General features: G+C 56.6%; 2 protein-coding genes and 2 long non-coding RNA genes across 17 annotated transcripts in view; 1 reads left to right on the top strand and 3 right to left on the bottom strand.

Moving 5' to 3' along the window:
• Positions 1-5151, bottom strand: part of BRD4 (bromodomain containing 4) — a 47407-nt gene extending 42256 nt beyond the window's left edge. Inside the window, exons 1-3 of the mRNA XM_051774287.1 lie at positions 5035-5151; positions 4682-4798; positions 2510-2828 (exon numbers count right to left, since the gene is read on the bottom strand). Coding sequence (XP_051630247.1) covers positions 2510-2828; positions 4682-4701 — 339 coding nt within the window. The 5' untranslated portion in view covers positions 4702-4798; positions 5035-5151. The remainder of the gene's footprint in view (positions 1-2509; positions 2829-4681; positions 4799-5034) is intronic.
• A 128-nt stretch (positions 5152-5279) lies between these two features.
• On the top strand, positions 5280-6331 carry LOC127464123 (uncharacterized). Its single transcript, XR_007901167.1, has 3 exons — positions 5280-5500; positions 5935-6045; positions 6096-6331. It is a non-coding gene; the product is annotated as an uncharacterized LOC127464123 (long non-coding RNA).
• Positions 6332-10383: 4052 nt separating this feature from the next.
• Positions 10384-14712, bottom strand: LOC127464138 (uncharacterized). Of its 4 annotated transcripts, none has more exons than XR_007901188.1 (5): positions 14647-14712; positions 12345-13900; positions 11612-11903; positions 11004-11035; positions 10384-10611 (listed from the first exon to the last, which is right to left on the bottom strand). It is a non-coding gene; the product is annotated as an uncharacterized LOC127464138 (long non-coding RNA). The 4 variants fall into 4 exon arrangements; XR_007901187.1 differs by lacking the exon at positions 14647-14712 and having other exon boundaries at positions 12345-13710; positions 13791-13865; XR_007901189.1 differs by lacking the exon at positions 14647-14712 and having other exon boundaries at positions 10508-10611; positions 12345-12407; positions 12502-13177.
• A 4284-nt stretch (positions 14713-18996) lies between these two features.
• AKAP8 (A-kinase anchoring protein 8) overlaps positions 18997-23370 on the bottom strand; it is a 23163-nt gene continuing 18789 nt past the window's right edge. For 2 of the 11 annotated variants that reach the window (XR_007901173.1, XR_007901177.1), the window contains 2 exons: positions 21051-21190; positions 19687-19822 (listed from right to left, as the gene is read on the bottom strand). Coding sequence is in view for 5 of the 11 variants with exons in the window: in XM_051774289.1 (XP_051630249.1) it covers positions 19089-19093; positions 19294-19822 (534 nt within the window). In the remaining 6 variants the exon portion in view is untranslated. Of the gene's footprint in view, positions 19094-19293; positions 19823-21002; positions 21191-21825; positions 22580-23096 lie in introns of those variants that run through there. The other 9 variants (XM_051774290.1, XR_007901174.1, XR_007901176.1 and 6 more) reach the window with 9 other exon arrangements.

Here is a 23370-nt window from a genome sequence, read left to right as displayed (position 1 = left end):
GAATTCCCAAAAATACGGTGGGAAAGGAGTGACCCTTCCCAGAGGGTCCCAGGCCCGACCCAGCCATGGGGAAAGTGGGAAATGGGATTTATTTTGGCTCCTGGATTCATCCAGGTGGTGTTGCTGTTTTTGGGGGACGAGGAAGGGCTGGAAACGCCGTTGCCATGGAAGCCAAAGGCAACGGGAGCTCGTTCCTGCCACGAGGGAATTCCACAGCCCCGGCCTCGGGAGAGGGAGCTCAGGGATGTCGTGGATTCGTTTATTGTGGCCCAGGGGAGAAGATCCCAAGGGAGAATATCCTGTGGGACAACATCCCGAGGGAGAACATCCTGTGGGACAACAGGCCATGGGAGAAGATCCCAAGGGAGAAGATCCCAAAGAAAAACATCCCAAGGGAGAGCATCCCGTGGGAGAACATCCCGAGGGACAACATCCCACAGGAGAAAATCCCAAGGGAGAGTATTCCAAGGGAGAGCATTCCAAAGGAGAACGTGCCATGGGAGAAGATCCCAAGGGAGAAGGTCCCATGGAAGAGCATTCCAAGGGAGAACATCCCGAGGGAGAAGATCCCAAGGGACAACATCCCACAGGAAAAAGTCCCACGGGAGAGCATTCCAAGGGAGAACATCCCACGGGAGAAGATCTCAAGAGACAACATTCCATGGGAGAACATGTCATGGGAGAACATCCCACGGGAGAAAATCCCCATGGGAGAGCATTCCAAGGGAGAACATCCCAGGGGAGAGCATTCCAAGGGAGAACATCCCATGGGAGAGCATTCCAAGGGAGAACATCCCATGGGAAAACATTCCAAGGGAGAGCATCCCACGGGAGAAGGTCCCCCCTGGGCCTCCCTCTGTCCAGGCTGAGCCTCCCCAGCTCCCAAAGGTCTCGGAGGCCACGGAGCCGCTCTGAGGGCTGGAGCTCCTCTGCCATGGAAACCTGGGAATGGCCAGCCTGGAGAGTTGGGAATGTCCAGCCTGGAGAGTTGGGAATGGCCAGGAATGTCCAGCCTGGAGAGTTGGGAATGGCCAGGAATGTCCAGCCTGGAGAGTTGGGAATGGCCAGCCTGGAGAGTTGGGAATGGCCAGGAATGTCCAGCCTGGAGAGTTGGGAATGGCCAGGAATGTCCAGCCTGGAGAGTTGGGAATGTCCAGCCTGGAGCGCTCGGGGAATTCTGGGGATGAGTTTTTAGCGCTCGATAATTTTGGTGCCCTCGGAAATGACCAAATCCATCCGTGGGATCGAGTCCAACCGTTGGATCAGTGAGTCCAACCACTGGATCACCAAATCCAACCACTGGATCACCAAATCCAACCACTGGATCACCAAATCCAACCACTGGATCTCCAAATCCAATCATCAGATCTCCAAATCCAATCATCAGATCTCCAAATCCAACCACTGGATCACCCAATCCAACTATCAGAACTCCAAATCCAACCACTGGATCTCCAAATCCAACAATCAGGTCACCAAATCCAACCATCAGATCACCAAATCCAACCATGAGAACACCAAATCCAACCATCAAATCACCAAATCCAACCACTGGATCTCCAAATCCAACCATCAGGTCACCCAATCCAACCATCAGATCTCCAAATCCAACCATCAGATCTCCAAATCCAACCATCAGATCTCCAAATCCAACCATCAGATCACCAAATCCAACCACTGGATCACCAAATCCAACCACTGGATCACCAAATCCAACCATCAGGTCACCCAATCCAACCATCAGATCTCCAAATCCAACCATCAGGTCACCAAATCCAACCATCAGATCACCAAATCCAACCATCAAATCACCACATCCAACCATGAGAACACCAAATCCAACCATCAGATCACCAAATCCAACCACTGGGTCACCAAATCCAACCACTGGATCACCAAATCCAACATCAGATCTCCAAATCCAATCACTGGATCACGAACAACCACTGGATCACTGAGTCCAATCACTGGACCAGGAATCCAACGGCTGCATCGTGAATCCAACCACAGGATCAAGTCCAACCCTTGATGACCGACTCTAATCATTGGATCATGGAGTCCAATCATTGGATCCAACCACTGGATCATGGAGGCCAACTGTTGGATCCAACCATTGGATCACCAAGTCCAACCACCGGATCATTGAGTCCAATCATTGGATCAAGTCCAACCACTGGATCATGGAGTCCAACTGTTGGATCCAACCATTAGACCGTGGAGTCCAACCACTGGATCATGGAGGCCAACCATTGGATCAGAGTCCAACCACTGGATCAACCCCAACCATCGGATCAGAGTCCAACCACTGGACCACCTACTCCAACCGTTGGATTAACCCCAACCACTGGATCAGAGTCCAACCGTTGGATCACCTACTCCAACCGTTGGATCAACCCCAACCGCGCAGGTCAAGTTCCATGACCTCAGGACCGGGAGGACACCCGCGCCACGCCACACCACACCCGTGCCACGCCCCACCCGTGCCACGCCCCTTCCCCCCCACACTCACGGGGAGGTTGAGCTTGACGGCGTCCACGGGCTGCTGGAAGGGCCACGCGAACTGGTGCTTCCAGAGCGTCTTGAGCACCACCTTGAGCAGGTACTGCAGCTGGTTCGTTTGGCGCTTGGGCTTGTTGGGGTTGGAGGTCTCCGGCGGGGGGGGGTTGACGCCGATGCCGATGCCCTGCTGGGGCTGGGCCTGGGCCGGCGTCGTGGACATCTGGGAGCTCTCCAGCCCGTCCCCCATCACCGGCAGGTTCCGCAGCCTCGTGCCGGGGCCGCTCTCCGCCGCCATGCTGTTGATCCCATTGCACTCCTCACCGGACACCCTGCGGGGAGGGAAGAGGGGGACCCTTCAATCCCGGCTTTGGGCTGCCTAAAAACCGACCCGGGGATCTCCCCCGGACCGGGCGGCGTCCTCGCGGTGACCGCGCCGGGCCGTCACAACCGACGGGCGTCCCCCATTGGGAGCGGACGTTCCCGTTCCGTTTCCCGTCCCCGCTCCTCGGGAGCCTGAGTTTTACCCTGTTCTTGCCTAATCTGGTCAAGGAGGACTCCGAGGTTCTCCGTGAAGAGCTTCCACCGCCTCAGAACGAGGCTCCTGGGTCCCGGCAGGAACCACCAGGACGCCAAGAACGGGCGTTAAACTGGGGCTGGTCAACCTTCATCTCTGGCTGAAGGGGCACAGGGTGACCCACGGGGCTCCCTCCAGCTTCTCCAGGGTCCCACCCCCCCTGGGGGGTCAGCTGAGCCCAACTCCACCCCAAAGACTGACTTTCAGGGGAAGGTTGAGCTCTGACAGGGACAGACCCAAATTTAACTCGTGGGATCTTTTGGGAGAGGGTTGAAGGTCTAATTTAGGGAGATCATTCTTAGGTAGGTCATTAGGTGGGGAATCTTTGCCTCAATAATCTTCAGGTTGACCAACCTTTGGGTCAACGAGTCTTTGGGTCAACCAACATTTGGGTCAATAAATCTTTGGCTCAACAATCTCTGGGTCGACCAATCTTTGGGTCAACCAATCTCTGGGTCAATGAATCTCTGGGTCAACCAACGTTTGGGTCAATAAATATTTGGGTCAATGAATCTTTGAGTCAATAAATCTTTGAGTCAATGAATCCTTGGGTTGACCAACCTTTGGGTCAACCAACCTTCGTTTAGGTCAACCAATCTTTGGGTCAATGAATTTTGGGTTGACAAACCTTTGGGTCAACCAACCTTTGAGTTAATGAATTTTTGGGTCAAGAAATCTTTGGGTCAACCAATCTTTGGGTCAATGAATCTTTGGGTCAACCAATCTTTGGGTCAATAAATATTTGGCTCAATAATCTCTGGGTTGACCAATCTTTGGGTCAGCCAATCTCTGGGTCAATGAATCTTTGGGTCAACAAATATTTGGGTCAATAAATATTTGGGTCAAGGAATCTTTGAGTCAATAAATCTTTGAGTCGATGAATCCTTGGGTTGACCAACCTTTGGGTCAACCTATCTTTGGGTCAATGAATTTTGGGTTGACCCACCTTTGGGTCAACCAACCTTTGAGTTAATGAATTTTTGGGTCAATAAATCTTTGGGTCAATGAATCTTTGGGTCAACCAACATTTGGGTCAACCAATCTTTGGGTCAATAAATCTTTGGCTCAATAATCTCTGGGTTGATCAATCTTTGGGTCAATGAATCTTTGGGTCAATGAATCTTTGGGTCAACCAATCTTTGGGTCAACGGAGACATCCAGGGAGACCCAGGTAGACAAACCCTCAAATAATTACTGTTGGTGGATAATTGAGGCAGGAAATAACCCTGAGTAGTTAATTTGCATAGATAATTGAGGGGGGTCACCTTCAGGTCATTAACCCAGGCAGGTGACCCTGAACTTGCTCATTTGCATAACGGGGGGGGTCATTTCCTTGGATAATCGTGAGCCGGAAGCCCCGGGTGGATTATTCCAGAGATTCTCTTCCAAGTGGATAATCCGGGGTGGGAATCCGACCCCACACGACTCCGGGGGGTGGTTTACACGGATAATCCTCGGGAACTTCATTTCAGCATCACTCCAAGACCAGAAATTTGGGAAAACCGTCATTTCTCGGGCTGTTTTCCGGGAGTTTTTTTTCCCGGAAGTTTCTCCCGGAAGTTTTTTCCGGCGTTTTTTCCCCCCGTTCCCCCTGGGAGGCCCCGTTACCTTGTAGGATACATTGCCATGGAATTTTGCCCCGGAAAACGCTGCGGAGTCAGAAGTCGCTTGGCTTGTCCATCTATCGGCCGTGGCTCCGGGCACAGATGCCTCCAGATCCCGAATCTGGGAGAACAAACATGCCCTGAATCCCGGGAATCCAGCCCAGGCACCGGGAACACGCCCTGGATCCCGGGAATCCAGCCCAGGCACCGGGAACGAGGGAAAACCCCAGGGAATTGAGCCAACGGCTCTGAGCGCGGCTCCGGATGGAATTCCCAAATTCCTGCCCTCCGGGGACGCCCCACAAAGTCCCGAAATCAGGAATTCCACGGGGAGAAGGATCCCAGGGGGGTCCTCACCTGAATTCCCAGTTGCCCTTCCCGCTGTCGCTCCCTCAGCAGCCGAAGGCTCCGAGCGGCATCTTCGGCTCCGAGCGGCTCTGGGAAGGCTCTGCAGGGACAACATTCCATGAATTCCAGGGGTCAACATTCCCAAGGAATTCCAGGGGTCGAGGACAACATTCCCAAGGAATTCCAGGGGTCAACGTTCCCAAGGAATTCCCGGGGTCAAGGACAACAATCCAGGAATTCCAGGGGTCAAGGACAACATTCCCAAGGAATTCCTGAGGTCAAGGACAACATTCCCGCTCAATTCCCGGGTGCAAGGACAACATTCCCGGGTCCAAGGACAACATTCCCAATGAATTCCTGGTTTTTAGCCCCGAAGGCTCTGCAAGGACAACATTCCCAAGGAATTCCCAGGTGCAAGGACAACATTCCCAACGAATTCCCAAGGTCCAGAAGAACATTCCCGCCCAATTCCCAGGTCCAAGGACAACATTCCCAACGAATTCCCAGTTTTTAGCCCCAAAGGCTCTGCAAGGACAACATTCCCAGGGTCAAGGACAACATTCCCAATGAATTCCCGAGGTCCAGGACAACATTCCCCCCCAATTCCCACGTCCAAGGACAATATTCCCAACGAATTCCTGGGTTTTAGCCCCAAAGGCTCTGCAAGGACAACATTCCATGAATTCCAAGTTCAAGGACAAAATTCCCACTGAATTCCCGGACTCAAGGACAACATTCCCACTCAATTCCTGGGGTCAAGGACAAAATTCCTGGGTCCAAGGACAACATTCCCAATCAATTCCCAGCTTTTAGCCCCAAAGGTTCTGCAAGGACAACATTCCCAGGTTCAAGGACAACATTCCCAATGAATTCCCGAGGTCCAGGACAAAATTCCCACTGAATTCCCAGGTGCAAGGACAATATTCCCAATGAATTCCCGGCAAGGACAACATTCCCAACGAATTCCTGGGTTTTAGCCCCAAAGGCTCTGCAAGGACAACATTCCCAAGGAATTCCCGGGTTTTAGCCCCAAAGGCTCTGCAAGGACAACATTCCCAAGGAATTCCCAGGTTCAAGGACAACATTCCCAATGAATTCCAGGGGTCAAGAACAACATTCCCAATAAATTCCCAGTTTTTAAGGACAACGTTCCCAAGGAATTCCCGGGTCCAAGGACAACATCCAAGGAATAACAGGGATCACCGGAATCAGCCCCTTGGGAATAACAGGGAGCAGCCAAAGGCTCCAAACCAACCCCCGATCCCTGAAATTCCCACTTTTCCTCCCCAAAAATGGGAATTTTTCCCTCAAAAGGCACCAGACCCACCTCCAACCCCCCGGAATTCCCACCCCAATCCCGGCTCTCCTGGTGTTCCCGGATGTTTTCCCGGCGCTCCCTGGTTTTGGTTGGTGCCCCTGGAATTTTTTTTTCCGGCTGTTTTGTGTTTCCCTGGCTCGGATCCACCCCCCTCCCCCCCGGAGCCGTTCCAGGATTATCCCAAAGCCCTTGGAAAAGTTCTAATTAGGAACCGTCCCAAGATCCCTCTTCCCAGAAATCCCAGGAATGGCCACCGAGCTCCTTCTTCCCGCTAAACCCGGGATCAGGAGGCCAGTCCCGCTCCCCGGAGCCGCGGCGGCGTTTCCCAGATATTTGGCACTCCGGAATTTGGGAGGAAATCCCCGATTTTCCCGCCGGTTTCCGGCGAAAGCGACGCCCGGCACAGAATTCCCAAAAAATTCCCAAGGAGAGGCTCCAAAATATCCAGGGAAAGGGATGAAAGGTGGTTCCAAAGGAGCAGTTTTGGGTCTCTCAGCAGGTTCAGATCCCGTTCCCAAAGTTCCCGCTGGGAATTCCAGTCCCTTTCCCAAAAAATTCCAAAGGAGAAGCTCAAAAATATCCGGGAAAAGGGATGAAAGGCGGCCCCAAAGGAGCAGTTTCGGGGTTTGGATCCCGTTCCCAAAGTTCCAGCTGGGAATTCCAGTCCCTTTCCCAAAAAATTCCCAAGGAGAAGCTCAAAAATATCCGGGAAAAGGGATGAAAGGCGGTCCCAAAGCAGCAGTTTCGGGGTTTGGATCCCGTTCCCAAAGTTCCAGCTGGGAATTCCGGTCCCACTCCAAGGTATCCCAGCGCCTTTCCCGGGATGCTCTGAGCGATATCCGGGCGGGAAGCGCCGCATCCCGAGGGAGCTTCCCGGTTTTCCGGCAGGACGAGTTTGGAGAAGCTCCAAAAATGCCTGAAAATCCTTTGGGTCGCTGCTTTTCCAAGAGTTTTTTCCCAGAGATGCTGCTGCTCGGAAGACTCGGAGCAGGAAAGTCCCGGGCCGGAATTCCGATCCCTCCGGATCCCGCCGGCTCCTCCCAAGGGCCGTTGAGGGGAACTCGAGTCCGTTATCCAGGGAAAATCCCTTTTCCAGGGGGATTCCCACCCCTTTTCCCGGCGCCGGGGCGGCTCCTCCGTGGCCTGGACGCATCCAGGTTTTTCCCAATCCCGGCTGAGGGAACTTCTTCGGGCGTTTTCCGTGGGAAGGAGCAGGATTTGGGATGGATCCGGAGCCGGGAGCCCCCGGCAGCTTCTCCCCTCCCCCCAATCCCAGGGAAAAGCCCGGGATGCTCCGAAGGCTTCGGGATGGGGATGTGGGAGAGCTCTGGGACGCCCCCCCCACCCCCTCCCGGCTCCCTCGGGCTCCAATTCCCTGGAATTTTCAGTGGGAAAACTCCCAGTTAGACGCAGATCCCAAACCCCCCCGGTGGGACGGGGACGGATCCCTCCCCCCGGACACGGTTCATCCCAGAATTCCCAAAGGGAGCTGCAGCCTCCCAGCCCAGATCCAGCACATTCCCAGGGGATTCCGGCTCCGTGGGACGATCCCGAACCCGCAGGGCCACATTCCAAGGATCCCAGACAGGATCCAACAGCCCGTTCCCATTCCCTGTTCCCATTCCCTGTTCCTGTTCCCTGTTCCCGTTCCCTGTTCCCGTTCCCTGTTCCCATTCCCTGTTCCCTGTTCCCATTCCCTGTTCCCATTCCCTGTTCCCTGTTCCCGTTCCCTGTTCCCATTCCCTGTTCCCATTCCCTGTTCCCTGTTCCCATTCCCTGTTCCCATTCCCTGTTCCCTGTTCCCATTCCCTGTTCCTGCCATTCCCTGTTCCCTGTTCCCATTCCCTGTTCCTGCCATTCCCTGTTCCCATTCCCCATTCCCTGTTCCCATTCCCTGTTCCCTGTTCCCATTCCCTGTTCCCATTTCCTGTTCCCGTTCCCTGTTCCGTGTTTAGGGAAGGAACACCCCCAACAATCCCGGGAAACGCGGCTGCACCAGGGAAACCCCCTCCCTGCGGAGATTCCCCCCGGGATCCAGGGAATGCTGCCTGGAATGTGAAGTGGGAATGCTGCTGTTTAATGGGATCAGGGGCCACAATTCCCAGGATTCCCGCCGTTCTCAGGGTCTCCAATTCCCGGGATTTTCCCTCAATTCCCAGGATTTTCCAGGGGCTGAAGGGGAAACCTCTCCCTGCAAACCCGGGTTTGACATTCCCAAGGGTGACATTCCTGAATCCCATCCAGGGTTGTGGAATCCCCTGCCATTACTTGGGAATGCTGCTGTTTAACGGGATCAGGGGCCACAATTCCCTGGATTTCCCCCGTTCTCAGGGACTCCAATTCCCGGGATTTGCCCTCAATTCCCTGGATTTGCCCGGGGCTGAAGGGGAAACCTCTCCCTGCAAACCCGGATTTGACATTCCCAAGGGTGACATTCCCAAACCCCAAACAGGGCCTGGATGGAATCCTCAGCCTGGGAATGCTGCAATTACTTGGGAATGCTGCTGTTTAACGGGATCAGGGGCCGCAATTCCCGGGATTTCCCCCGTTCTCAGGGTCTCCAATTCCCGGGATTTGCCCTTGATTCCCAGGATTTGCCCTTGATTCCTGGGATTTGCCCGGGGCTGAAGGGGAAACCTCTCCCTGCAACCCCGTGTTTGACATTCCCGAGGGTGACATTCCCAATCCCCAGCCCGGGAAGCTGCCTTTGGAAAAGCGATTCCCAAATCCCCCCGAGACGGGAGGGAAGAGCCTCGGGAGGCTCCGGAAGGGGCCAAACCCAACCCAAGGAATGGGATTTTTGGGATGGGAATGATCCAGGTGGGATCAATCCCGACCCTCCAGCCTCCGGCCCATCCCTGTTTCCCCTTCCAACAGCCCGGGATTCCGGGATTTGGGATCACGGAGCCACCCCCCCACCTGGCTCTGGGGGATAAAATAACCAGGAAAAACGGGATTTTCCCACTTTTGAGGGCGGAATTCCGGCCCGGGCCGGGGTGGGAACGAGGCCCCATGGGAGGATTCCCGACCCTCATCCAGGGATTTATTTCCCAAGGAATCCAAACATTTCTGGGAATAGCCGAGGGAGTCCCTCCCCCCCCCCAACATTCCCGTTTTCCGGAGCATCTCGGGCCTTTTTCCTGCCTAAATTCCAACCTCAAAAGCTTAAGCTGAGCTTAAATCAAGCCCCTAAGCCCGACCTAAACCAGGGAAAGCCGGAGCAGGGAAAACTGAAACTCCAGGGAATGGCAGGAATGGGATTGAGGGGCTCCAACCACCCCAAAAGTTTGGGAAACAACAACCAAACAGCCCCAAACTTTGGGAAACAACAACCAAACAGCCCCAAAAGTTTGGGAAACAACAAAAAAATCACCCTAAAACTGGGAAAACAACAACCAAACAGCCCCAAAAGTTTGGGAAACAACGGAAAAACCACCCTAAAACTGGGAAAACAAGGACCAAACAGCCCCAAAACTTCGGGAAACAACGACCAAACCACCCCAAAAGTTTGCGAAACAACAACCAAACAGCCCCAAAAGTTTGGGAAACAACGGAAAAACCACCCTAAAACTGGGAAAACAAGGACCAAACAGCCCCAAAACTTTGGGAAACAACAACCAAACCACCCCAAACTTCCACAAAGGAGTTTTAACCCCCCCAAATTTGGACAGATGATGCTCAAACCACCTCAAAAACTTTGGGAAACAACGATCAGACCACCCCAAACTTCCACAAAGGGTTTTTAAACAATCCCAAACTTTGACAGGCGATGCTCAAACCACCCCAAAACTTTGGGAAACTTTGACAGAGGATTTTTTAACCCCCCCAAACTTTGACAGGTGATGCTCAACTCCCCCAAAACTTTAGTGAAGCAATGATCAGACCACCCCAAATTTTGACAAGTGACTTTTCAATGACCCCAAACTTTGGGAAACGATGCTCAAATCACCCCAAAACTGTGGGAAACAACGATCAGACCACCCCAAACTTCCACAAAGGGTTTTTAAACAACCCCAAACTCTGACAGGTGATGCTCAAACCAACCCAAACTTTGACAAAGGATTTTTAAACCACCCCAAACTCTGACAGGTGATGCTCAAACCACCCCAAAACTTCGGGAAACAACGATCAAACCACCCCAAACTTCCACAAAGGGTTTTTAAAGAACCCCAAACTTTGACAGACGATGCTCAAACCACCCCAAAACTTTGGGAAACAACGATCAAACCACCCCAAACTTCTATAAAGGATTTTTAAACAACCCCAAACTTTGACAGACAATTCTCAAATCATTCCAAAAATTTTGGGAAGCAACGATCAGACCACCCCAAATTTTAACAAGTGACTTTTCAACGACCCCAAACTCTGACAGATGATGCTCAAACCATGCCAAAAACTGTGGGAAGCAGTTCCACAAAGGATTTTTAAACAACTCCAAACTTTGACAGACAATGCTCAAACCACCCCAAAACTGTGGGAAACAACGATCAAGCCACCCCAAAACTTTCACAAAGGAGTTTTAAACCCCCCCAAACTTTGACAGGTGATGTTCAAACCACCCCAAAACTTTGGGAAACAACGATCAAACCACCCCAAACCTCCACAAAGGGTTTTTAAACCACCCCAAATGTGGACAAACGATGCTCAAACCACCCCAAACTTTGACAGACGATGCTCAAACCACCCCAAAAACTGTGGGAAACTTTGACAGAGGATTTTTTAACCCCCCCAAACTCTGACAGGTGATGCTCAAACCACCCCAGAACTTTTGGGAAGCAACGATCAAACCACCCCAAATTTTGACAAGTGACTTTTCAACGACCCCAAACTTTGGGAAACGATGCTCAAACCACCCCAAAACTGTGGGAAACAACGATCAAACTGCCACAAACTTTGACAAGTGACTTTTCAATGACCCCAAATGTGGACAAATGATGCTCAAACCACTCCAAAACTTGGGGAAGCAACGATCAAACCACCCCAAACCTCCACAAAGGAATTTTAAACAACCCCAAATTTGGACAAACAATTCTCAAACCACCCCAAAAACGGTGGGAAGCAACGATCAAATCACCCCAAACTTTGACAAGTGACTTTTCAATGACCCCAAACTCTGAGAAACGATGCTCAAACCACCCCAAAACTTGGGGAAACAACGATCAGACCACCCCAAACTTCCACAAAGGGTTTTTAAACAACCCCAAACTCTGACAGACGATGTTCAAACCACCCCAAATTTTGACAAGTGACTTTTCAATGACCCCAAACTTTGACAGACGATGCTCAAACCACCCCAAACTTTGGGAAACTTTGACACAGGATTCTTTAACCCCCCCAAACTTTGACAGGTGATGCTCAAACCACCCAAAACTTTTGGGAAGCAACGATCAAACCGCCACAAATTTTGACAAGTGACTTTTCAATGACCCCAAACTTTGGGAAACGATGCTCAAACCACCCCAAAACTGTGGGAAACAACGATCAGACCACCCCAAACCTCCACAAAGGAGTTTTTAACCCCCCCAAACTTTGACAGGTGATGCTCAAACCACCCAAAAAACTGTGGGAAGCAATGATCAGACCACCCCAAACCTCCAAAAAGGATTTTTAAACCACCCCAAATGTGGACAAACAATGCTCAAACCACCCCAAAACTGTGGGAAACAACGACCAGACCACCCCAAACTTCCACAAAGGGTTTTTAAACAACCCCAAACTTTGACAGGTGATGCTCAAACCATCCTGAAACTTTAGCAAAGCAACAATCAGACCACCCCAAATTTTGACAAGTGACTTTTCAATGACCCCAAACTTGGGGAAATGATACTCAAACCACCCCAAAACTGTGGGAAACAACGATCAGACCACCCCAAACTTCCACAAAGGGTTTTTAAACAACTCCAAACTTTGACAGGTGATGCTCAAACCATCCTGAAACTTTAGCAAAGCAACAATCAGACCACCCCAAATTTTGACAAGTGACTTTTCAATGACCCCAAACTTGGGGAAATGATACTCAAACCACCCCAAAACTTTGGGAAACAACGATCAGACCACCCCAAACCTCCACAAAGGAGTTTTAAATAACCCCAAATGTGGGCAAACGATGCTCAAACCACCCCAAAACTGTGGGAAACAACGATCAGACCACCCCAAACCCCCCCAAAGGATTTTTAAACAACCCCAAACGTGGACAAACAACACTCAGACCACCCCAAAAGTGGACAAATGATGCTCAAACCCCCCTAAACTTTGCCAGGTGATGCTCAAACCCCCCCAAACTCTGGGAATCCCAAAACCAGGAGCCAACAACCCCCCCCTCCTTGAGCAGCTCCCACAGGGGGTCCCTTCAGGGCCAGAACCCAAATTGGTTATGGTTTAATTAGCACCTTAATTACCGAGCTGCTCCCATACCCCGAGCCCCACCCGGGAGCTGTTGGATGTTGGGATCTGAGGGAGAAGTGAGGGAGAAGTGAGGGATAAATGAGGGATAAATGAGGGATATCTGAGGGAGAGGAGAGGGAGAACTGAGGGAGAAGTGAGGGATAAATGAGGGAGAACTGAGGGAGAACAGAGGGATAAATGAGGAATAACTGAGGGAGAACTGAGGGATAAATGAGGGATAAATGAGGAATAAATGTGAAATAACTGAGGGACAACTGAGAGAGAACTGAGGGAGAAGTGAGGGAGAACTGAGGAATAACCAAGGGAGAACTGAGGGAGAACTGAGGGATAAATGAGGGAGAACTGAGGAATAACTGAGAGGGAACTGAGGGAGAAGTGAAGTGAGGGAGAAGTGAGGGAGAAGTGAGGGAGAAGTGAGGAATAACTGAGGAATAACTGAGAGAGAACTGAGGGATAACTGAGAGAGAACTGAGGGATAAATGAGGGAGAACTGAGGGATAAATGAGGGAGAACTGAGGGATAAATGAGGGAGAACTGAGGAATAACTGAGGGATAAATGAGAGATAACAGGGCCCAGGGAGCTTTTCCTGGGAAAACCCTCCCGGAGGGAGAGCGGGGAGAGCTGGAACTGCTCGGGGGGTAAAACTGGGGGTGCTTTTGGTAACTTTTGGGGGGCATTTTGGGAAAGGAGATCCGAGGAAACCCGGCCGGGATGAGGCTGATGGGGAGGGGGGTTAATGAAGGGGAGAGTGGGAGGAGCTCCTAACGAGTTCTGGGGTTAATTGGTGTGCTGTTAATTAACCACGGGCGTAGCAAACGCTCCCCACTTTTACTCTTCTGGCCCCAAATGGGTGGCCCTGGGAGGGGACAGTTCAGGGGGGAACCCCAGAACCCTCGGGGACCCCCTGTCACCCCAAAACATGAGGAGATACCCCCGGGGACCCCCTGTCACCCCAAAACATCTGGGGACACCCCCAGGGACCCCCTGTCACCCCAAAACATGAGGGGATACCCCCGGGGATCCTCTGTCACCCCAAAACACCCAGGGACCCCCTCCCACACCCCAAAACATGTGGGGACACCCCCAGGGACCCCCTGTCACCCCAAAACATGTGGGGACATCCCCAGGGACCCCCTGTCACCCCAAAACATCTGGGGACACCCCCGGGGACCCCCTGTCACCCCAAAACATGAGGGGATACCCCCGGGGATCCTCTGTCACCCCAAAACCCCCAGGGACCCCCTCCCACACCCCAAAACGCGTGGTGATACCCCCGGGGACTTCCTGTCACCCCAAAACATGTGGGGAAACCCTCGGGGACCCCCTTCCCACCTCAAAACCCCTGGGGACACCCCCGGGATTCCCTTCCCTGCTCCTAGCAGAATCCAAGGTGCCCCTGTCACCCAAACACCCCCAGGGACACCCCCAGGGTCACCCCGTTACCCCAAAACACCCCCAGAGAACCCCTTCCCACCCCAAAAAACCCGGGGACACCCCCAGGGTCCCGCTGTTACCCCAAAACACCCGGGGACACCCCCAGGGACCCCCTGTTACCCCAAAACACCCCCAGAGAACCCCTTCCCACCCCAAAACACCCGGGGACACCCCCAGGGTCCCCCCGTCACCCCAAAACACCCGGGGACACCCCCAGGGTCCCCCCGTCACCCCAAAACACCCGGGGACACCCCCAGGGTCCCCCTGTCACCCAAAAACACCCCCAGAGAACCCCAAAACACCCCAAAAAACCCGTGGACACCCCCAGGGTGCCCCTGTCACCCCAAAACACCCGGGGACACCCCCAGGGTCCCCCTGTCACCCCAAAACACCCCCAGAGAACCCCAAAACACCCCAAAAAACCCGGGGACACCCCCAGGGTGCCCCTGTCACCCCAAAACACCCGGGGACACCCCCAGGGTCCCCCTGTCACCCCAAAACACCCGGGGACACCCCCAGGGTCCCCCTGTCACCCCAAACCACCCGGAAGAGCCGCGGCATCGCCCAGGGTGCCCCTGTCACCCCAACCCCCCCCGGGGACATCCCCCGAGGTCCCCCTTCCCAGCCCCAAACCGCCGAGAGCGGGTCAAGAGTCCCCCCGTCCCCGGAGCCGATCCTCGCAGCGTTACAATTCCCGCACGGCAGCGGAGAACCGCCAGGATCGGGGAGAACCGCGCGGGGGAAGGTCAACAGCCCGCGGGCGGCAGCGCGGGCGGGCCCCGGGAGGGCCCCGAGCGGCGGCGGCGGCACCTCGGGGGCCGTTCCCCTGCCACGGGCGCCCCCGGCGCGCCTTCCCCGCTCCCTCCCCTCACCCCGAGGGCCGCCCGGGCCTCGCAGGGCTTGGGCCGGGCCTAACGGGGCGGGGGGGGGGGGGGGGGGGCGGAAGGAGCGGGCCGGGCCTAACGGGGGTGGGGAGGGAAGAGCGGGCCGGGCCTAACGGGAGCGGCCTCCCCTCGGCGGGAGCGGCGCGGGGGGGGAGCGGCGGGAGGTCGGGGGGGGGAAACGGCCCGGCCGTGACTCACCGCGGGCCGGGCCGGGCCGGCGCTGCCGCCGTGCAGGAGCCGCCGCCGCCGCCGCCGCTTCCTCCCGCTCCGCGACAAAATGGCGGCGGCAGGAAGTGCCCCCCGCGCGCCGGCCCCGCCCCGCGCTACGCCAGCGGCGTACGGGGGGGGGGAGGCCCCGCCCGCCCCGCGCCCGCCTGCGCGAACGGCGGCCGGGGGGGGACGCGAACGGCGCGGGGCGGGGAGCGGGGCGGCGGACGGGAGAGCGCGGGCGGGCTTACGCAAAGAGCAGAGCGGGAGTTACGCGGATTGTGCACGGCGGAGCGGAGAGGGGCTTACGGGAACGGCGTACGGCGGAAGCGTTCGCGCAGGTGGCGTAGGGCAGAGCGGACGGGGCGCTACGCAAAGGCGCAGCGCGGCCCCGCCCTACGCACGGTGCGCAGCGCCGCCTCAGCGCTACGCAAACGGCGTAACCCCGCCGGCGCAGCGCGATGGGCGCTCCTTCCCCCCCCCCGACCCGCCCCGCCGCCGGAGCGGAGAACCACCCCCCTACACACACACACACACACCCCGGTAAAAACGGAGACGCCCTCCCCGTAAGGGCCGCGCGTCCCCCGCACGGCACCCCCGGCCGGGTTTGCGGCGGGACGGCCCCCGCCTTCCTGCCCAGCGCCCGGCCCCGGCGCGTGACCGGCGCTCCGCCAGCGGCGCCCCCGCCTTTGCGCCGTTTGCGTGAGGGGAGCCGTGTGTGTGTGTGAGGGGGGAGCGCGGGTTACGCCGTTTGCGTGAGGGGAGCCGTGTGTGTCTGTAGGGGGGGAACGCAGGTTACACCGTTTGCGTGAGGGGAGCCGTAAGTGTGTGTGGGGGGGGGAGAGCGGGTTACGCCGTTTGCGTGAGGGGAGCCGTGTGTGTGTGGGGAGCGCGGGTTACGCTGTTTCGTGAGGGGAACCGTGTGTGTGTGAGTCTGTGTGAGGGGAGCGCGGGTTACGCTGTTTCGTGAGGGGAACCGTGTGTGTGTGAGTCTGTGTGAGGGGAGCGCGGGTTACGCCGTTTGCGTGAGGGGAGCCGTGTGTGTGTGGGGAGCGCGGGTTACGCCGTTTGCGTAAGGGGAGTCGTGGGGTGGGGGGAGAGCGCGGGTTACGCCCGTTTACGTAAGGGGAGCCGTGTGTGTGTGGGGGAGCGCGCGGGTTACGCCCTTTGCGCAGCCGCCCCTGACGCAGCGGCCGCATTACGCAATGCGGGTTACGCCGGCGGGGCGACGTACGCGGCGTTCGTGAATCGCGGCGCCCCCCCCAGCACCCCCCACCCCTCACACACACACACACACACACACAGATACGGACAGACAGACAGACAGACTCACAGACACCCCTCACGAGCCGCGACACCCCCCGCACCGGCCCGGCCCGGCCCGGGCCGGCCCCTCCTTCCCGCCGCGCCCTCGGCCCCGCTCTTACCTGAGGGGGCCGGGCCGGGCGAGCCGCCCTCCCGCCGCGTACCCGCGGGGGTCCCGCGCAGGGCCGGGGGCGGCGCGGGGGGGCGGAGGAGGAGGAGGAGGAGGATGGAGGAGGAGGAGGAGGGAGGGGAGGGGCGGGGGGGCCGCGGGCACCGAGGGGCAGCGGGTCCGGCAGCGGCGCCGCGCTGACCTCACCGCGCTGCGCGTGACGTCACTGCGCTGCGGGACACGCCCCGCCCCCAGCGCGCGCACACACACACACACGGACAGACAGATACACACGGACACACCGACACACGGACACACAGATACACGGACACATAGAGAGACAGACACACAGACACAGACACGTAGAGAGACAGACATACAGATACACGGACACACAGACAGACACACGGACACACGGACACACAGATACACAGACAGACACACGGACACACAGACAGACACACGGACACACAGACAGACACACGGACACGGACACACAGATACACACGGACACATAGAGAGACAGACACACAGATACAGACACATAGAGAGACAGACATACAGAGAGACAGACACACAGATACACGGACACAGATACATGGACACACGGACAGACAGATACACGGACACACGGACACAGACCACACAGATACACGGACACACGGACACACAGACACACGGACACACGGACACACAGACACACGGACACAGACACACAGAGAGACAGACACATAGAGAGACAGACACACAGATACACGGACACACACACAGACACACGGACACACGGACACGGACACACAGAGAGACAGACACATAGAGAGACAGACACACAGATACACAGACACACAGACACACACACGGACACACACACAGACACACGGACACAGATACACGGACACACAGACACACTGACACACAGATACATGGACACACAGATACATGGACACATGGACACACAGATACACGGACACACAGACACACACGGACACACGGACACACAGATACACAGACACAGACACACAGAGAGATAGACACATAGAGAGACAGACACACAGATACACGGACACACAGACACACGGACACACGGACACACGAACACACAGATACACGGACACACAGATACACACGGACACACGGACACACAGATACACAGACACAGACACACAGAGAGACAGACACATAGAGAGACAGACACACAGATACACGGACACACAGACACACACACAGACAGACACGGACACACAGACAGACACACGGACACACAGACACAGACACACACACCGACAGACAGGACACACACACACCCCCCTTCCCCCCCGCCGGGGCCGCCGCGCCCCGAGCGGTGACGTCACAACGGGGACACCGGCGGGGGGGGCACCGGGAGGGAGGGGACACGAGGGGGGGGGATACCGGGGGGGGGCACCGGGAGGACATCGGGAGGGAGAGGGGCCACCGGGGGGGACACCGGTAGGGAGGGGACACCGGGGGGGACACCGGGATGGAGGGGACACCGGGGGGGGGCACCGGGATGGAGGGGACACCGGGAGGGAGGGGACACCGGGGGGGCACCGAGGGGGTCCAGGGGACACCGGGGGGGGGGGGGAGGCACCGGCAGGAGTCCAGGGGACACCTGAAAGGGATGAACCGGGGGGGCTCCCCGGGGATGCCAAGGGGGGGTCGGGGGTCACCGATGGGGGGGTCCGGGGCTGTAATGGGGGGAGGGTGGGGGCTACCGGGGGGCACCGGGGTGGGGGGCACTGGGGGCATCCGGGAAGGGTCCCACGGAGGGGCCACGGGTGGGTTGAAAAAAGGAGAGTTTGGTCAAAAAAAACCCCAAAACCCTGAAGAATTTCCTCCCCATCCAACCTTGCTGCTGGCACCTGAGAAATCCCAAATCATTCCTTCTTTTTGGGGGATCCTTTAGGAAGCAGGGTGGGGCAAGGAGGCGTGGCTGCAACCTGCAAGTTCTGCTGGAAAAGGGATTTTTGGGGAACGTGAACTTCATTAGAGTTGAATTATTCCTGAAAAAAACTTAATTACGGCCCCAAACTGTCACCTGCTCACGAGGAAAATGAAAATCCCACCCCTTTCCCAAGCAGAAAAATTCCCTTTCTTGTGAAATAACCAAGTAAAAAGTTCCCTGAGTGGAGGATTTTGGGAGCAGGGGAAGGACCAAACCCACGGAGCCGCCGGGATCCAATCGCTGCCTTTTATTGGTTTGTTGTTTGGTTTTTTTTTCCAAACCTCAACTTGTTTGTTTTTTTTCTTTTTTTTATTATTTTTAATTTTTTTTTTTTTTGCCTTTTTTCTTCCTAAAACTCCCCCTCCCCCCCCCCCCCCCCCCCCAAAACGCAGCCGGAGGGTTTTTTCCTCGGACACTCTCCGGCTTCCTCCCGTTCTTCATCCTGGAAGGAGAAACCACAAGTTTGGAAGAAACGAAGGGAAAAATCCACCGGAACGAGGGAAAACCGGGGGGGGGGGGAAGGGGGGGGAGAAGCAGCTCCGGGGCCCTCCCCTTAATTACACCCAAAATTTCAGCTGGGAGATAAATAATTAAAAAAAACAAACAATAAAACAATTAAAAACCCCAGGATCAAACCATCACCTTGGCTGGGATATTCACAGTTCTTCCGACTGCGGCTCCGCGGCCGCTGGAGCCTCTTCCTCCTCCTCCTCCTCCTCCTCTTCCTCGCTGCCTCCGGCCGCTGCTTCATTCCCCTTTTCCTCCTCTTCCTCCCCCTCCCTTCCCTGCCCCGGCCCTCAGTTTGATTTTGGGGGGAAAGCCCCGATTCTGGGGGGTTCTGGGCACCCTCCGGCGCCTCTTCCGCGGCTTCCGAAGGCGCCTCCGTCGTCGCCCCCTCCTCCGCTTCCAGCTCGTCGTCCTGCAGGAACGGCGGCATCAGCAGCGGCTTGGGGGGCTGGTCCTGCTCTCCCAGGCTTTTAAGGAATTCCTCGGGTTTGGAAAACTCCTGGGAAGTTGCTCCCCCTTCCGCGGTTCCCCCGGCGGCTCCTTCCCCGCCCGGGGCGGCCTCGGCCGCGCCGGCCTCGCTCGGTCTCTGCTCGGCGCCGTCTCCGCCCTCCAGAGCTTCGTCCACGTCCTGATCCGCGATTTCATCCGTGAAGGGATCTTCCCCCTGCGGGGAAAAAACACGGGAGAGAGGCGGAGAAGTCACGGGGCCGCCCAGGGAACCGGGAAGCTCCGCCGGGAAAACGCGGGCCGGGCTCGTTTCGGCCACCGAGCGATCGGTTTGGCGCCGGCTGAGTCTTTAAGAGCGGTGGGAAACAAAGATCCGCCGGGGACAATCCCGAAGGATTCACAGCCAGGGAACGACCCCCGGGAGAGGCGACCCCAGGCCTGGACTGGCTCGGCGAGCCCAGGTCCGGGACGGGCCCAGCGGGGCTCCGGGGCAGCGCCTCGTCCCGGCAGGAATTTGGGTTTAACCAAAGTCCAAAGGAATTCCTCGCCCCTCCGGCTCCGAGGCGCCGGGATCCCCTTCCCGCGCCGGGAAGGGCGGCGACGCTGCCAGGCTTTGAGTCACCTCTTTTTTTTTTTTTTTTTGGAATCTGAGGACTCCAGGGACACCGGGCCCCCTCCGGAATTCGGGATTTGTGGCGGTTTAAGGCTGGGTTTTGACCCCGGTTACCTTCGGCGGCGGCTCCCGGCGCCGCTCCCCTCGCTCCCGGGGGATCCGCCGGCGTTCCGGGAGCGCTCGGAGGGGCCGAGGTGGGATCGCTGCCCTGCCGGGGCGGAGCCGCCCCGGCGCACCCGCCGGCTGCAAGCGGAGGACAACAAGCGGAGGACAAACTCCCCAAAGCTCCCGAAATTCCCAGCTTTGGGATCTCTCCCCCCTCGCCGGAGCCCGGCCTGGACCCCGCTGCACCGCGGCGAGGGCGGCGCGGGGTCGGACGTGCTACTTTTTTTCCGGAAAGCGGGAAGGACAGGAGCTCTCCGGGTCCCCCCACCCCGCCCCGGGATCGGCCTCGATCCAGGGCCAGCCCAGCTGGCTGCTCCATGCGAGAAGATCCATGCAGGTGGAGGAGAAACCTCAACGTTCCGAGTCTCCGGACGCCCTACGGAGCGGAGCTACCGGGGCTCCGACCCCGCCATCCCAACGTCCGGAATCTACCGGGGCAGTGGAGGAGCCCACTCGCGGTGGAGGCTGTCCCGCCATCCCTCCGAGGAGGAATCGTGAGGCCGACGGTCAAGGATCGTCATCTACGGCTGCGGCCCCGCCTGGGGTCGGGGTGGCCCTGCGGCTCCGGCCTCCGGCCGGCCCGGCACGGTCATGGCGAAGGGCCGGCTCTTGGCATTACCTGCAATCCTCAGATTTTCCTCCACCCCTTTTCAGCCTGGTTTTGCACCTGGGAATGAGACGGAGACCGTGCTGGGCTGGCTCCGGAGCTCTCCCTCCTCCTGCGCTGGCCCAAGGTCAGGTGCCCGGAGCTGTGCCGGAGCCTTTGATACCGGTGCTCAAGAGGAGATGTGGAAGCGCCTGCGGACCCTGGCGGGGTAGACGGAGTTGCACTTGAGTGGTCCCGGTCTTTTTGGGGGGGTTTAGTGTCAGTTTGTTACTCGGGTTCGTGCCGAGAGATCCCCCAGGATCGACCTCGGCGGCCCCGAGGGCTGAGCTCTGTCCGTGGGTGCCGCAGGGAGGGATCTCACCCTCAGGCTCAACGAGGAGGAGAGGCCGGGAACGGGACACGGATGTCCTGACGTGGGAGAACGGGATATGGCCATCCCCTGTTGGGATAACGGGACACGGATGTCCTGACGTGGGATAATGGGACACGGATGTCCTGTGCTGGGGGAACGGGAAATGACCATCCCCTGTTGGGATAACGGGACATGGATGTCCTGCCGTGGGACAACGGGATATGGCCCATCCTCTGTTGGGATAACAGGATATGGCCATCATCTGTTGGGATAACGGGACACGGATGTCCTGCCGTGGGAGAACGGGAAATGGCCCATCCTCTGTTGGGGTAATGGGACACAGATGTCCTGTGCTGGGATAACGGGATATGGCCATACTCTGTTGAGATAACAGGACATGGATGTCCTGTGTTGGGATAATGGGATATGGCCATCCTCTGTTGGGATAATGGGACACGGATGTCCTGTGTTGGGATAACGGGATATGGCCCATCATCTGCTGAGATAACAGAACACGGATGTCCTGCCATGGGACAATGGGATATGGCCCATCCTCTGTTGGGATAACAGGATATGGCCATCATCTGTTGAGATAATGGGACATGACTGTCCTGTGTTGGGAGAACAGGATATGGCCCACCCTCTGTTGGGATAACAGGACATGGATGTCCTGCATTGGAATAATGGGGTATGGCCATCCTGTGTTGCAATAATGGGATATGGCCATCCTGTGTTGCAATAATGGGATATGGCCATCCTGTGCTGGGATAATGGGACATGACTGTCCTGTGTTGAGATAATGGGATATGGCCCATCCTCTGTTGGGATAACAGGACGTGGCCATCCTGGACTGGGATGAAGGAGACACATCCATCCCGCACCAGGATAACAGGGATAACATGGTCATCCGACATCAACCAGCTCGGAGAGGCCGGATAATGGGGACACAGCCATCCCACATCAGGATAACAGGGACACAGCCCTCCTAAATCAGGATAACAGGAACATGGCCATCCTATGCCAGGATAATGGGAAAATGCCCATCCTATGCCAGGATAACAGGACAGGGCCATCGTATGCCAGGATAATGGGAACATGGCCATCCTATGCCAGGATAATGGGAACATGCCCATCCTATGCCAGGATAACAGGACAGGGCCATCCTATGCCAGGATAATGGGACACAGGATAATGGGAACATGCCCATCCTATGCCAGGATAACAGGACAGGGCCATCCTATGCCAGGATAATGGGACACAGGATAATGGGAACATGCCCATCCTATGCCAGGATAACAGGACAGGGCCATCCCACATCAGGATAATGGGAACATGGCCATCCTGTGCCAGGATAACAGGACAGGGCCATCCTATGCCAGGATAATGGGAACATGGCCATCCTATGCCAGGATAATGGGAACACAGCCATCATATGCCAGGATAATGGGAACATGGCCATCCTATGCCAGGATAATGGGAACACAGCCATCCTATGCCAGGATAACAGGACATGGCCATCCTATGCCAGGATAACAGGACATGGCCATCCTATGCCAGGATAAGAGAACATGGCCATCCTATTTCAGGATAACAGGACAGGGCCATCCTATGCCAGGATAATGGGAACATGGCCATCCTGTGCCAGGATAATGGGAACATGGCCATCCTATGCCAGGATAACAGGACAGGGCCATCCTATGCCAGGATAATGGGAACATGGCCATCCTATGCCAGGATAATGGGAACATGCCCACCCTATGCCAGGATACCAGGACAGGGCCATCCTACCTGGCCAACTCCGCACTCAACATCCCTTTTCCCCGGCCCCAGAGGTTGGAGTCGCAGTTTTCCCCTGTTTTTGGGGTCCGGCTCCGGCCGGGGCGGGGCCGAAGCCGAGCCGTGCCCCGGGCTGGGGGCACACGCGGGCACCTGCTGCCCCTGCCTGCGGGCACGGGGCCTCCTGCCGGATCCGGGGCCGTTCCCGCATTCCCAGGGAACAACAGGGAGCCAAAGGCGCTTCTTTTCCTC

This window comes from Manacus candei, unplaced genomic scaffold (assembly GCF_025592945.1).
Source record: "Manacus candei isolate 608988 ecotype Guabito, Panama unplaced genomic scaffold, ASM2559294v1 h1tg000194l, whole genome shotgun sequence".
Classification (NCBI taxonomy): Eukaryota; Metazoa; Chordata; class Aves; order Passeriformes; family Pipridae; genus Manacus; species Manacus candei.
Note: the sequence above shows the minus strand (reverse complement) of the source record. Positions and strands in the feature narration are given on the sequence as shown.